Source organism: Echeneis naucrates, chromosome 19, assembly GCF_900963305.1.
Source record: "Echeneis naucrates chromosome 19, fEcheNa1.1, whole genome shotgun sequence".
Lineage (NCBI taxonomy): Eukaryota > Metazoa > Chordata > Actinopteri > Carangiformes > Echeneidae > Echeneis > Echeneis naucrates.
This window is the reverse complement of record NC_042529.1, coordinates 7,580,131-7,595,679: the sequence shown is the minus strand read 5'-3', so window position 1 is coordinate 7,595,679 and position 15,549 is coordinate 7,580,131. Positions and strand designations below refer to the sequence as shown.

At 41.3% G+C, this 15,549-nt stretch overlaps 1 protein-coding gene across 1 annotated transcript in view; it reads left to right on the top strand.

Moving 5' to 3' along the window:
• The first annotated feature begins 5,326 nt into the window (after positions 1–5,326).
• afap1l2 (actin filament associated protein 1-like 2) overlaps positions 5,327–15,549 on the top strand; it is a 31,667-nt gene continuing 21,444 nt past the window's right edge. Inside the window, exon 1 of the mRNA XM_029527477.1 lies at positions 5,327–5,615. Coding sequence (XP_029383337.1) covers positions 5,600–5,615 — 16 coding nt within the window. The 5' untranslated portion in view covers positions 5,327–5,599. The remainder of the gene's footprint in view (positions 5,616–15,549) is intronic.

The window sequence follows — 15,549 nt, the reverse complement described above, 5'->3', positions numbered from 1 at the left end:
TTTTCATGGTTTATCTTAATGCTGCAACATGGGGTCACTGTTGTTGTAAACCTGCTTACGAATGGAGAGCTGAGAAACCATATTTAAACATGTGTGTGCAAGATTTGAAATATTATTTGTGTATGGGAAGCTTCAAATATGTATTTAAGATCTGTGTCCATCATCAGATGTTTAAAAGAAAAACCTCCAAATCCATGTTTAAGTAGTTTAAGGTTTGCAGATGTTTTGATAAATCTAATGGCTGGTAAGTATTTTTGCTTCAGATACAGACGAATCATCTGCCACAACTGATGCGGTCCTGTTAATCGGCAGTGTTTTTACATGTGAGTTTTCTGTTCACACATTTACAGATCTGTGTCTTTGTGTCTCAGTTGTTTCACAGCCTGCATACCTTTAGTGAGAGTTAATACCCCAGTGGCTGTGGCTGGAGCTGCAGCTATGCTGACATACTGGGCAACTCGCCAACCAGCCAGGATAGAAGATTGAGCAATGCTGTCTGAGCCCATTTCTTTAGGTTTTCGCTGAATTAAGGTTTGTGGTAATATTTTTGTTTGACTAAAAATGTTTTGTTCAGTAAGACACTCATGCAGCTGGCCGTTTTACCAACACATCCGCACAGTTTCATTACAGCTGCCAAAACATCAATGTATGATGTTTTATGATGTCACTGCTCCTTTATATTGAATATTAAGGCAGACATTGACTGAAACCCATGATCTTATCATTACAACTGTGTTTTCACAGCTTACAGATTCCAGTTTGTCCTGTAGCCAAATGTGCTGTGTGAAACCATTCATGGCTGCTGCTCTGACTCAGATTTTCTTTTCATTGGTTGCATTACAGTTTGAATTGCTTATTCAATATCTTAGCACTACTACACCTATTTCACACAAATTCAAGTTCAAGCACAGTTTCTTTGGAAATAGCATTTCCTATCACCTGCTCCCTGTTGTGTCATCACTGTGAGGAGGTTCAACTTCCAAAAATCGCTCTGTGTTCCCAAAACAAAACTTACCCCACAAAAAGTATGGCCTCAACATTTTCTCAGTATTCACATGAGTAATCTGAAATATGAAGAGCCACTGTTTATTTTCAACAGAGGCTACTGTGAACCTGATCACACAAACTAAAAACAATATTATTGCCCTGTGACTTCACTTTCCCCTGCTTAAGCCACGGGGGAGCCTTTTAGCCTTTAGTCAGGTGCATCACCTGGCGAAGGCACCATCTCGACAGAGTGGCGTGTGTCTGAAGGCAGCGCCCTCTGCATTCTTGGTCTAAACGTTCTTGAAAAAACAAGGCGGTAGAGCAGTCAGCGGATTTCTCTGGAAATGCACATATGTACCAGTAAAAGGAGGCACACGGTTTAGACCAGATTAGATGAAAGTACCTAAATGAAAGGGGGGTTTCTTTTCAGGGGATTGGTGGTGCATTATATGTCTGTATATATATGAATGCAAACATGGGAGCGGCCCCTGAATCAAAGAGGGCCCAGTGGTAATTTGGAGTTGAGTCAGTGACCTTTGTCCTCTGAGTCACTGCTGAGGAATGGTCTTTGTGCGCCAATCAGCAGCAGGAAAGAGGAGAGAAGCCCAGTCTAAATTTTCACTTTTGACAAAAAAAAAAAAAAAAGCACTCTATTAAAATTCAAGTGTCTGTCTGACCTCACTGGAAACTTTAAATACCTTATTCCCCACCTACATAGAAATACCTCACACATGCGGACAAGGATGGCGAACCTAAATTATCCAAATCTGAATTTTCAAGACCTGAAACCTCCTGAACTGCCAAGGGCTCCCAAAGGTCTGCTGCACAATAGGAATTCCCCTGCTGGATTAGCGAAACAGTCCTTTTTGCTGTGGAAACGAGAAAAGCCAGACCACCCTTGTTTTCAATTCATGCTGAGCCATCAAGCCTGACTCACATTCACACTTCCACCGTAGGCTCAAGGCTATATGATGATGAATGACATCATCTGTTGATTTTAACTGACCAGTTTGAGGTGAAGCGAAGCCTGTGCACAGATTCCGATTAGTAGGTACAGGTTCAAGGCAAGGAACTGAATAAGCACAAGTCAGTGGTGAAAACATTTTCTTGTTTGCAAATTTTCTTTTCAATTCATGCATAAGAACAATAATAAAACACTGAACAAGAAAGTGGATTCTTGGCTTTGGTAACAAGACCTTGGAAAGGCTTGACTCAAGGTTCACTTACCAACTTTTTGTGGACTACATTTGGCTCATATGAGCACAAGTGCATCTACTGATGAAGACACATTTCCAGCCATGGAACATTTTGATACATGATTAGTCAACAGTTACTATAAGACACCAATAGCCTCTTTTTCAGACCACAAGACAAACAGTGAAAATGCTGACGATCAAAAGGAGGCATGCAGCTGTCCATCATATTAAATAAATGTCATATTAGCATTTATTTTTTTTGTACAAAAAAGAAGTTCAGAAATAATGCAAAAGAGACAAAAATGAAATGTATCATGCAGGGTTTTGATTTTCTAGTGCTTTGTCTTTTCTACACATCGCCTAGTTGAATTGTTGTAGACTGAGCGGCTAAATAATTCAAGCAATGAAAATAACAGAATATCTCAATGGCAAAGCAACAAATTTGAACATCTTGCAATATGCAAAGCAATAATTTATCCCGCAAAAGTTAATAATCTATGAACTTTAGTCAGTCATTTGTTCCTATTCAGTTGTCTGCTGAAGATGGATAGGTTTGTATTCATTTACGAATGATTGCTTTCTTTTTTGGCAACTCTACAAACCCCAAATCCCTCACAATTCAAGTAAGATATTATCAGTCCTCTCACATACACACATACTTAGAATCCATGAGTACATTCAACAAAGTCCCCTGCTGACTGGTGCTCCATTGTCGGTTTTACCAGCTTATCCTCCAGCATTTTGACTGTAAATTAATCCTAACTGACAAGTGTATTGATTTGGTTTCTGTAAACTTGAACCTTCATGCTATATGTCAGTCTACCAAATCACAATGCAGCTCTAAGGAATTCATGGATAATTCAAAAAGCACCTTTGAAACCTATTCCAAAGAAACCAAAGCAAACTCACATTATTGGCAATAACGGTTTCAAAGAAAAAAAATAGAACCCCTCATGGATTTTAAGAAGTCTGTCGGTGCTTTTGGTCAGCCCCCGTTCGCCACAGTGCTGCATTCAGATTTGAGACTGACGGTCTAAAAACTGATCAAATAAGGAGGTGGCATATACCGTGGTTCCTTTTTTAGGATTTGAAATAGTTCAAGTAAGACATAAGAAAACTCACCAGTCTTGCTGTAATTTCTCTTTCGCATACACCTTCTCGCCAGTATTGCTTTTAGGGTTCTGACATTTCGGTTGTTTCCTTAATTCTCAAGCGATACAGATTATTACTATTACTGTTATTAGACTGCCATAGCACAAAGCCAATACAAGATGCAGCATATGGCTTGTTGCATTGAGCGCAGAAAGTCTGGCACTATTCCACCACATGTTTTGTTCATTCTATGTTTCGGCAGGTTTAAATAAAGTCTAGAGAGAGATATATAAACCTGGAATCATACTGAGGTTTAGACTAATAAATCAGGCCATTCAACACTTTTTCTAGAGTTATAACAAAGAGAACATCATGTCAACACACTGCAGCACTCAGCATTTGGTCAAGTTGACCCAGAACTTTGTAATTTGCCATGAGAAACTTGAGGTAAGACTTAACTTAAGGTAGTTCAGAGGCAGATTCACCACCTGGGTGTAGTATTGCAAAACACTGGTGCTGGATATAACAGAGAGCAAAACACGATAAAGCAAGCCTGATATTTGGGGGCTTTTCCCTCTTAGACATGTTTTATTATGATAATCCATAATAAAACCTGAGGCTACAAACAATCTGTGATGAATATTGCATATGAATATTTTCAAGCTCTGAAGAAGAATTTCCATTCCTTCTCCATTCCTCAAACAAAGGTCTGGATGTTTGTGCACTCCTCCACAACCTCCACTTCATCCCACAGTCCAGAAACATGCAGATTCTCTGAGTCTAACAGGTTTCCTTCTCTGTGATGACTGAGCTGTGCCTCCGATTGTAATATGCATACATAGATGAATACATTAAAGCAAGCTGAATCCTACAGGTTCAAGTTTCAACGAGTCTTTATTATCTCCATGGGGCAATTCGCTTTACAGCCAGCAGTAGCAAAAACGGTCTGCTCAGCAATCACACAGGAAACAACAACATATAACACACAGGGCAGCAATAAATAGAAAAAGCAGATCGTGGTCAACCACTTATTCACAAAACCACTGGCAGCAGGCACAAAAGATTGCTTCGATCTGTTTGACCTGCATCTTGACAGGATGTACCTGCAGCCTGACGGAAGCAGCAGGAACTCGTCAGCCAAGAGGTGGTTTGGTCAGAAAGGAGTGAGCGGGCCTTGCCTGAAGTTCTAAGTTTGTACAAGTCAGTGACAGAACATGTTCCCCAACTAGAAATCATTGACAGCCAGGTGTGTTCAAATGAATCAAAGACGCTCACAAAGTGTCAAAGAAGCCGGAGAAATGTAAAGGACACCAAAGATTTTTCAGTGATCTTTGGCACAAGTCATTTGCCAAAAGTAAATTAAAGGTCAAGTGGTGGTCAAGTGGTAAAGATATTCATAATGGAAGCCCATATAGGTTTCAAGATTCAGAGTGGCTTCAACGTGTGTCGTAAGATGCAGAATCCCACACAACCACGGGCAGATAGGTAGATAGATACACAATGTGTTTGTTTTTAAATCATTTACAGTATGTTGTGGTAACATCATTTGACATTCCTGTCATACCTCCACCCGGTCACAGCTCTCCCACAGGGGTGCAAGGTTGTTTAGGCACGGGACATCAGTTTTCTGTTGCAAGAGAGAAAGCAATGGGTGAAAAACTACAGGAAATTAAATCCGTCTGTCTTTATTTGTTTATTGTAAGACAACCAGTGTTCATGAATGGATAATAATGTTTTAGCATATTGTCCAAATTTTAGGGGGATTGTACTCCAAATAAGTTTTAATTTAAAGACCAACATCTGACTTTACAGAGCCAGATAAACAAGTTCACATGATGGAAAGTTGAGTTCATTTTTGTCTCTCATGGTTTCTTTCTGTCTTCCTCAAAATCCAGATGATGAGGCTGCAGAAGCCCATAATATGCCCCCACCCTCTCCCTGTATAAATGAATATGTCCTGGGGGGTCCATGCTACAGAAAGAGCAGCCGATCTTTAGTCTGGATGCTGCATACCAAGAAGGAGGAGGAGGAGGAGGAGGAGGAGGTGCGGCAGGGCAGATGAGGAGGAAGAGGAGAGCGCTGTTGTTCCGTCACACCGTGGGCTGTCTGTCCGGCCGCAGTCACTCAGTCCGGGCATTGTTGGGAGCGGGAGCGCCGGGGCTGCATTCCGTCCATCTGGCTGCCCCATCATCCAGAAACTTGCCGGCCAAACTTTTTCTTTTTTAAATGTTTCTGCCGGATTGTGTGATTTTATGAGCGGTGGCGGGGAGAGGAGGAAAACACGAAGGACAAGAAGGTGAAACTGCGAGCGCCCGAGCGAGCGAATGGAGAAGCACAAAGGTAAGAGGAGGATCTGCGAAGTTGGTGTCCCCGATGTGTCCTCACCAGGTCTGGGTGGAGATGACTGCTCCATGACTCTTCTCCTAATCCGGCATCCAGATGACATTCATTGTTTTTGCATATTGCCTGCAGCCAAAGTCAGATGTTTTGGGAAAGTCAACCACAACAGGAACAGAGTATCTACATGTCCGTGTTGTTTCACATATTAACTCCTGATATTCATTATTCAGATGCCTCTAGATGAGTTAGCTGCCCCACACAAATAAGACTGGCTTGTCTCAGTCCCTCAGATTGATCAAAGAGAAACCACATGACTGAGTTGAATACAGCAGGTTTCATTTGAAAAATGTAGATTATACTCCAACTGCATCTCCTCTGCAAAAGTTGTTTATACAGATTATCTCTAATAGCCGCAACATTGTTCTCACAGCATTCCTCAAATTCCTGTGGTTATTTGTCCGCAAGGGACAAGCAAAGGACATTTAATACTTCCTGATTGGCATTAACAATAAATGTTGAAATGTTGAAATTTGTCAACTATGCTATCAGCTATGAGTTGCATCCAACTTTAGTGTCTGAGCAAGGTTATTTTTCTTTTTGGGCCTCAGTGGTGATAAGGGAGACATAACAGTAGGCCATGAGATCTCTACTCTGCTTTCCATGACACCCCCCAAAATCAGCTCTGCTGGCCTAAAGGTGAGGCCATTGGGTGTTTCCCTGAGCTGAAAACAATGGTGATTGTCAAGCTGCACTGGACTCACCTCAATCTGAGCGGCAGCAACATCCCCGTTCTCCAGCTGACTTGCCCGGTCTGTTTACTCCCACTCTCTCTCACAGTAAACAGTCAGTGCTGGAAACAGCTGAATCGAAGAAATTTCTCAGAATTTGGCACACAAAGATTTTTGATCATTTCATGACTGTTTGAGTCAGTTTTTCAGCAACTATCAAATGATTTGTAGACTTGCCCCAGTTTTTTTTTATATTAATAATCCCAAGATTCATTGAGAATGAAAACAATTATTGATCACAGTCCTAATCATGGTGTCACAAACACCTCTGACAGCCATAGCTGCATGTTTCAGTTAATTAAAACCTAAAGTGGTTTGCAAACGTGAGCAATGCAGCATACATTTTCTTCCCACTGATAAGACTTTGGCATGTAAGGTAAAAAATATCCAGTGATGGGGAGCAGCCTTGATCAATGACATGTCTTTGGAGAAAGGGAGACAGTTGGATGCGGGGCAAGAAAGCTGCACCTGTTAGTTGCAGAGTTTTGAGGACGAGCTAGCGTGTACTCTTCTGGCATTTGTATGCAGCAGCACCAGGACACTGAATTAGACCCCAGCAGCCAGAGGCAGTCAGTAGAGGGGGTACAGTAAAGGGAAACCTGGGAAAAATTCAGGGAGGCCAATAACAAGGAAAGGCATTGTTTAGTATTCTGGATATGCTCCGTTTTTCCCAAACTGGACTCATGCAGGTTTCATTCCAGAGACGCTCTTGAGCATCTCATGTCACTGATTCTCACACTTTCTGCCAGAGGACGTAGATCAAATTAATGAAAGCACCTGGAGCTGTGTTTAGTTGGACTGACCTCTGGGGTGTCTGTGATGGGACATGTTTGAGAATTGCTGTTGCAGTTGAAGGGTGTAACTCAGCATCTCAACTAAGTTATGACTGGAGCCCTTTTTAAATAATTATTGCCCCATTGTCAGGCTTTAAATCAAGGTTGGCACACTAATGTTTCAGCCCATGAAATGTGAACAGCAGTGTTTTTCTCATGCTACAGTTCTTACACTAAGAGCTGTATCTTGAATGCATCTTACACTTAGCTTAATGGCCCATAACAGAAACAGTACACGGTACCGTTGATTTTTTATACAATATTCTATTCCCATAGTCAGATTGGGGGCTAATGTTTGTTGTTTTTCCAGTATCTTTTATCTCCCTTTCCTTGTCAGTCAGTGCTTTTTGCATCATAGCCTTGCATGTTTGCTGTTATGGAGCCCAGACGTTTCTGGATAATACATGTCAATGTTGAATTTACTGTATTGGCGTCACGATCTGTGCAGCTGGGTTTCACACAGAAAAGCTATGAGATCTATGATGCTCTTTTGCCTCCAGTGTCATCTGCCCTTTCCAAGAATGATCTGATTCTTTGATCACTGCCAAAGTAAAACTTAAGACAAATTGAGTCAATCTTACATGGATAGCTTTTGAATCAATGGATTATTCAGATGAGAAATAACAACTTCTTGATTTTTTTAATGACTGACAGTGAGGAGGGAAGATTAGTCATTTTACCTGGAAAATGTTTTTGTCTGAACTGCTACGTCTGAGCACCAGTTGAAATTAAAGTTTTAAAGGCTCCTTTCAGTACAGCATGATGATGTGACAGCCGATTGGTTTAGTGGGCTTCCCCTCCTATAAGCTCAGCAGAGGAAGGCTTAGATGTAGGCCATCAGGGCCGGCATGGGGTCTGCCGGTTTACTTCTGTATGTGTCATAGGTTGTACTTTCCAAGAGGGAGTGAGTGGAGTACGGGCAATGCAGGAAGCTGGACTGGGCTATAAAAATGATGAAAAGAAAGACGGTCTTCCTGCTCGGCGACAGTGGGGTGCTCAGTGTGAGCTGGGCCCTTTCTGCCCTCTGGGTCTTACTCTTGTTCATTTTCAACACATCAAACGTTTGCTTGTTTATTGGATGCGGAAGCTCAGGATCAGACCTGTATTGTGTGTGTGTGTGTGTGTTTTTATCCCACCGTGTACCCTTATGAAGGTATAGGTACTTGTAATCTCACACACATGCACACTCTAGTTTTTACTTTCCCTGCAGCCACTTATCTGTGGGATAATAACTAGCCAGAAAAACTTTTATGTGGGTGACGCTCAGGCGGCGTTGCTAGTTTTCATTTGTCAGCAGCTGCTTCTAGTCTGTTGCTCTCTTTCCCATCAAGCACAGTGCAGCATCGTAAAGCTTCACTTTTACTGAGACATGTCCACAGTGTGCTGTATATCGTCTCTCAGATAGTTCTGGAGGTTAATTCCCACACAGAGAAATAAATGAGCACATACACTTCAGTATGTACAGAGGATGATGCTTTTGGCTGTGGGGTCCTTTGGGGCGGGGAAGTGTTTTTGGGGAAAGTAGAAGCAGATTAAAGGCGGGATTAGGGCAGGGTGCCACATTAAACAGAGGTGGAATCACTCCACTGCTTCATGTCCCAAGTCTGAAAGACTTTAAATCTCAGTGCGTGAATATGACAAACACTGATGGGAAAGCTAGAGAGTTGTGTATTTTGGAACAACTACTCTAGAGTCACAATGTTACTATCATTTCTTGGCAAAGCCAACAGCTGGCAAAACTGGTACATAGGTTTGTTTTCTGCGTGTTGACCTGCTCTGCAAAGTTCACTTTGTCTGGATATTGACTCGTTTTGAATCTTAAAAAGACTAAAAGTTGATTTGTGGGCCACTTGGAGGCGGCTCAGATAACAACACTGATGTATCTTTCAACTAATTAAGATGATATGTGTTTGCAACTTATGCTCATTTACACATATCCAGCAGAATCAGAGCGACTCTAGCATTCATTTGGCATGAATTTTCCCATCTGGTATCAGTATTTCCAGTCTTCACTCTTCATGTAGCTCTGGTTTGATTTTGACTCAACCTTTCAGCTGTTAATTGCTCTGCTAAGTTGATTAGCTAGCTGGTAACGTTGTCAGTCGGCACTGATGGGTTCAGCACCATCCAAAGGTTTTTTTTTTCCCTGCTGTTGAAAACTGTAGATTTTTTTTTTGGCCCAGAAAAAAAGCAATAATAAACTTAAATCATAGAGCTGAAGAACGCGATATAGTTTGGCAGTAACTTGTCTGTCTACATGTGGTACCTATATATTGCTATTAGCCATTTTATCAGTCATTAGTGCAAAACTACACACTGAAGCAGTTTTAAGAGGTGATATATTGACCTTTCACTTTCAGTTTGTGTCACCATTTTACATTATTGAAAAATAATTGTTGACTTTTGTCCCACAGCTGTCGTTTGTCTTATTTAATGGTTTTCACCTCAGTGTGAACATTTATTAGGCATTAAAAGGTCATTCAATTTAGCAAATTCAGTTCTTCCAAGCATCTAAAAACAGAGTAATAGCACATGTTAACAGCTCATGTTGAAAATATCAATGCCTATGTCTACGTCATGTGTATAAATGACAGACCTCCATCGCCCGCCAAACTTCCTTTTTAGTCTGCAGTTGTTTCTCTTCCTTCATATCCGACTTTGCTGCCTACACATTCTCTCTTACCACACATATAAACTGCGTGTCATCATGCCTCTACATCAGTGTTAATCCTTCAGGTTCAGCCATTTTTCCTGCAGCGAGTAAAATAACATGCGTTGCATCCTAATCAAGATAAAGTTGGATTTTGGCGCGCATTAGCATGTCTCAGCTACAAAAACTGCCTGATTTCTCCAAGGGCCGAGCTGCAAGACTCAATATAACAGAGACACAGCAGATCTAAAGAAAAACTGCAGGAAAAAAAAGTGTTTGGAGAGATCAAGTGTGTGATGAATAAAGGCAAGATTTAATTGTCTGGGCAGAGAGATGATGAAAGAAAAAGAGCAGAGTGGGAACTTCACTTCAAAAGTGATTCCTTCTCCCCAGCTTCTTTCTTCATAATTTTAGCATTTTAGGAGGAATCACGCCAATAAGCCCAGATCAAATGTTTCAGCATTTTCTGTGATGACACTCTTTCTTACTAACAATATCTTAAGCTCATGCCTTCACCATTCCCTTATATATTGCCCAATAAAATCTGGATTGATTATTCTTTCTTTTTCTAATAACTAGTGATTGCGCGAGCCAGGTCATTTTCATACTTGCGCCACAGCAACAGGCTTCAAGCTTATGTTAAAGGAAAATTGCATTTATTATCAGCCAACGATGACCGGATAAAAAAGAAAAACCCCAAAAGAAACAAACAAAAAATAGTACGTGGTCGAAACTACAATCATTTGTGACTAGACTTCAGTCAATGTATGTCAAAAATAACATAGCAAGCCAATGACCTTATCAGTGGATTCTGCTAAATTATGACCAAACCACTGGAAAGGTTTGCACAAGCATCAACACTTCACATCAAACACCGTCAACTGAGCTCAGACCTCATTTCTTTCCACATCTGACCACCTGGCCTACTTTAGCCCCCATATTACCCATGAATGATGCAGGGAGGAAATGACAAGTGACTGGCATGTGAAAAATGTAAAAAATACATTACAGTGGTTTCCATAGCATTATTTTACAACAGTAAGGGCTCTTGGCTTTATATCATTATGCAAGTAGGTGGGTGTGATCAGGTCAACTGTGAGTATGCACAGACCTGCCTTTTGGAGAAATGAAACAATTGCTTGTAATCCCCTGATTAAGATTTAAAAATCCATCCAAAAGCCCAGTGGGAACTGAGACTGGTACACATTTGGTTTGAAGGGCAATGCCAGTTTATGTCAGAGCTGAAGTGAGTATCTAAGCTAATAGGCGACACTAAAGACAAACTACAAATGGATTTTTTACATTTAGCCACCTATCTCTGTAACTGTAAATATTTGCATATTTGCAAATTTATAAAAACATAATTTTCTTTTGCCTTTTTTACAAATTAGAGAACTACTTATGAACTTGTATCGCTTAAACCTGCGTCTGCTTCTATCTGCAAACGTATCACCTGAACTTTCCCTTCACACTTTTGTCACTTTGTACACTCTAAGTTCCTTCAGTGTTGCTATCAGACACAGGCGGACCCTTCTCTGAAGTCATCTTTATTCGTGTTTCTATGGCAATAACACCAAAACACAGCTTGGAATAATCCATGTCCAAACAGCTCCTGCCCCACAGCTGAACTCATGCATGCTGTAGGGAGCCAGACTCAAGCCTGCCAATAGAGCTGAAACGCCACTCAAACAATCTTTCTTCAGGCCTCACTCCTGCCCCTGGAAGTTTGTGCCGTAAAAGTCAAATGATTTCCTTTCTGTTGAAGCAGAAGTACGTGGAATCTGCGACGGTGTAGAAACCCTGCTGTTGTTATGATGTTGTTCGGTCGCTGGTTCTTATTCTCCTTATTGACACCACTTCCCTTTAAGGTGTAGTTGTAGTTCTGTCATTCACACGATGATAACAGAAATCAAAGTTCATCATTTGACTTTGGTTCACTAGGTCTGTCGACCATTGGATTCTTTTGAGATGGAATTATGTGAGTTCTTTTTCTTATTCATGACAAGATACATGTTTAACTGGACTTAAACTGCTTTGAGATGCCAACTATGTTCCCCTCTGTAGAGACAGCTAACGAGACACTTTCACATTCAAATCAACTGCAGTCGAATGTTCATCCTAAAGGAATGTTGTGGAAAAGCTTTATCAGTTTTCGAAAAGCTTGATGCAAGCACAAGAGAAGCATTTTTTCATTCAGCTGAATCAGTTAAGGCTTATCTAATGGGCCATCATTACTGAATCATGTAAGCCAAGACAAGAAAATCAGTGCTATTGAGTTTTCAGCTGTCACAGTTCTGTTTCAATGCATTGTAATCGTCAAAATTTTTGTGTGGTTTCGTGTCGATGAGCGGTGGGAAGTGAGCCATTGTTGCTGCTGACAAAGTCTCATGTGCTGCTGGATTTGTCGTCGGTAGGCAACTTGCAGTGACTCATAGATTTAGTCAGGAGAAAGTGCCACTCAATGTGAGCAGAGTCCGGAGAGCCCGGATGGAGGGATATAGGTGGGTGCACATTGCCCGGACGAAAAGGAAAAAGGACTCGGTGTTCAGGCAGGCAAACAGAAGCAGTTCTTTAAAGGCTCAGCAAGGGCAGCCTTCACTTTCTGCTGGAGGTGAAGAAAACCTTGCAAGCACATCTGCAGCTATTTTCACCATCTGCACCGCATCCCAAAATATGACTGTGATTCAGAGCGTAAAGGAAGTGTCCCAAACAGACTTCAAGCAGCAGCTCCAAGCTGAAAAGGCAGGAAGGCCGTATTACATTTCAGCAGCCTTTATTGCATCATTAGATTGAAGCAAGATTATAATTTCACATTTTTTCCAGTTTTTGTTTTCCCTTGCACTCCGTCCATTTGAGTTTTTTTTTTTTTCCAAACCAAGGCTTATCAAAGTTCGAAAAACACGTGAAATAAGCACAAATATTGCATCAGTGTAAAAACTGAAAAGCTATTTTGAAAATAGGACAGATGGGATGATGATCTGTAGATGAAAAAAAATTTTATTTTCTATTCGAATATAAGAGAAAATAATTCCACACCAGTTACGGGTTTTACAGATCAAAATGTGTCAAAAAAAAAAATGTTGGACTTTGTGCCAAATACAAAAAAAAAAAAAAAAAGTTTTGTACTTTGTGCTGTGACCGGGCACATCGAAGGTCTTTAAATGCTGTGAAGTCTTTTACTTTCTCTTTTATTTTGCTTGAATGGTATTTTTTCACCGTCCAAGCAGTAATGAGAGAGAGAAAAACATCGAGGGAGCTCTAATCAGCTTCATGTGGAATGATATTCATCCTGCGTAGCTTCCAGACTGATCTCACCAAGTGTACCAGGAACTGCGTTTCACCTGGAAGCAGTGTGACTGAAAGGAGATGCCGCGCCTGGATCTTTAATTTGATAAGATGAAATGCTCGCGCTCGTGGCTCATCTCTGCGTGACATGTGGCCTGTCAGTGTTGACGCAGAGCCACAAGCCTCTCCGAACAGGAAATGCTGCTGCCAGGATCCTGAAAAGACCCCCTTGTTCAGCGGATTTCTTCGAATTTCACAAGGAGAATGACGGGAAAGACTCAAGTCCAATTCCTTATCTTTGAATGAAAGCCCCCCTGCCTCTCCCCACACGTCAATTCAGGAGTCCTATTTTTTATTCTTTAGCTGACCAGATGATGTAGTTTCCATGTATAACAAAAATTTTTTTAGATGAAAAACTCTCCATGGGACAAACAGGAAGTTAGAACTTCGCGCTCGGTGGCCATTAAAGATTAAGAAGAAGCAACCATTTGTAGTCCAGATGCACAAACGGAAGCATGACTGCAAAAGTGTCTGTAGATTTTCGCTGGTTATTTTTGGACGGCCAATAAAAACAATTTCAGTTACATCGAAAGAAAAAGCCTTTCCCCAAATGACAGCAGCTAGGTTCACACAAGGGGAGCAGATGGATGAGCGGGAGTGCCGATGAAAGTCTGCAGCGCGTTAAAGCGGATGCTGCTGTGTGTAATCTTTGCTCCAGTCAGTTTGCCCACATCCACTAAAATCTAAATCACTGTGTCGCGTTCACTTATCTCCCGTTGAAAAGTGTGCCTTTTTAAATTCAGGCCTCAGTTTGACCCAAATCAGGCAGTGCAAATACATCTTACTTGTCTGCAACCTTATCAGAGCACTAACTCAGACTGAATACATGCAGACATCTCAAACGAGAAAGGAAATCTCTTTTTTCTTGCTAATGCAGCAAACCAGGAAGCGCAGCCTCAGGCATGAGTAGGAGTCATTTCTCATAGCAGCGGAGGCGTCCTAAATTTCAACTTCAGCTCAAACTTTTTGCTGTAAATTGTTCCTCTGCCCTCTTTTTAACGTGTGTTTTAATTGTAACAGTTAGAAAACACTGGAGTACTCTGGCTGGCTGGTCTCTCAGATTCCGCTTGGCCGTCCTACAGAAGTGAATTGTTTATGCTGTGGAGGCTGCGGTCACTCACTGGATGTGCAGTGGGCGTCTGGCCAACCCATAGCCCACAGAGACAGCCTGCTGCAGACCTCCCTGTCCTGTCAGCTGACTTCGTTTCCCAGGGTCCCCCAATCCAAAAGGCCATCTGAGTCAATCTCTGCAAACACACAAGGAGGAGACGCTGGAAAAATGTTTAGAGTCACACTGTGTGGCCAAACATTAGCAGCTAAACAACTATTATAAATCCAATGGAAGCGATTGTGTTTGGTTTTAATCATTATAGTAATATTTGGCCACAAAGAGAGTGAGAGTCTGTAAATGCGTTTATCATTATTTAAGTCGGTTTTAATTACTTCACATCACCTGTGCATGTGTTGTGTTCAGTGATGTTTTCCACAGTGCAGGTTGTTCTCACATGGGGCCTCTCAGCAGAAGTTGACTCAGCTAGTGTTGGAGTCATTAAAAGGAACCCAATTTGCTTTAGCTTTGGGGAAACCTCTCATCGCTGCCACAAGGTCATGCCATGGTCTGACACCTTATGCTGCAGAAATTTCCTGGACTGCTGAGGTCTTTTGAAGTGTAGGAGGGAAGGAGTAAGAAACATATTCCCCTGCAAGCCCTTGGGTGGTGATCACATTGAGCCGGAAGGAGCCATTAAAGCAGAGGAGTTGACGATTTGAATAAAGTTCAAACAGAGAAGAGCAATTTACTACCCTTGTAATAGTTTGGTGATAAGTTATCATTTTATATGGAGCAAAATTCAATTCTTGAGTGAAGCCATATTTTAACATTGAAATGCTTTGCGTTCCTTCACTTTTATTGAGCAATTTAACTGTCAGGGATAAGAAGTCTCTGTCACGACCAACTAATGAAGTGTATTTTATTCCAATAGGAAGGTTTTTTTTTTTCACAAGAGTATTACTAAGGCTATTGATCTGCACTGCTTTGTAGTGATTTCTGATGCAACATCAAAGAAAATCAGACTGGAAAACTTTAAAAGTAACCAAGTTAATGGGCTTCATTGTGAGGTCGGAGTGGAAGCGTTAAAAACTATAAAGTGAAATGAGTGTGTCTTTGTGGAGGCAGGTTAGGCTTAGGGCAGTTTCCATTCTCAATTTTCAAGTTACGCAATGAGGCAATTAGCTTAGCAAAGAAAGTGGAAGCAAAGAAACAAGCAGAACCTCTTTCAAAATAAAAACGAACTTGACCTCTTATGCCACAATATGGC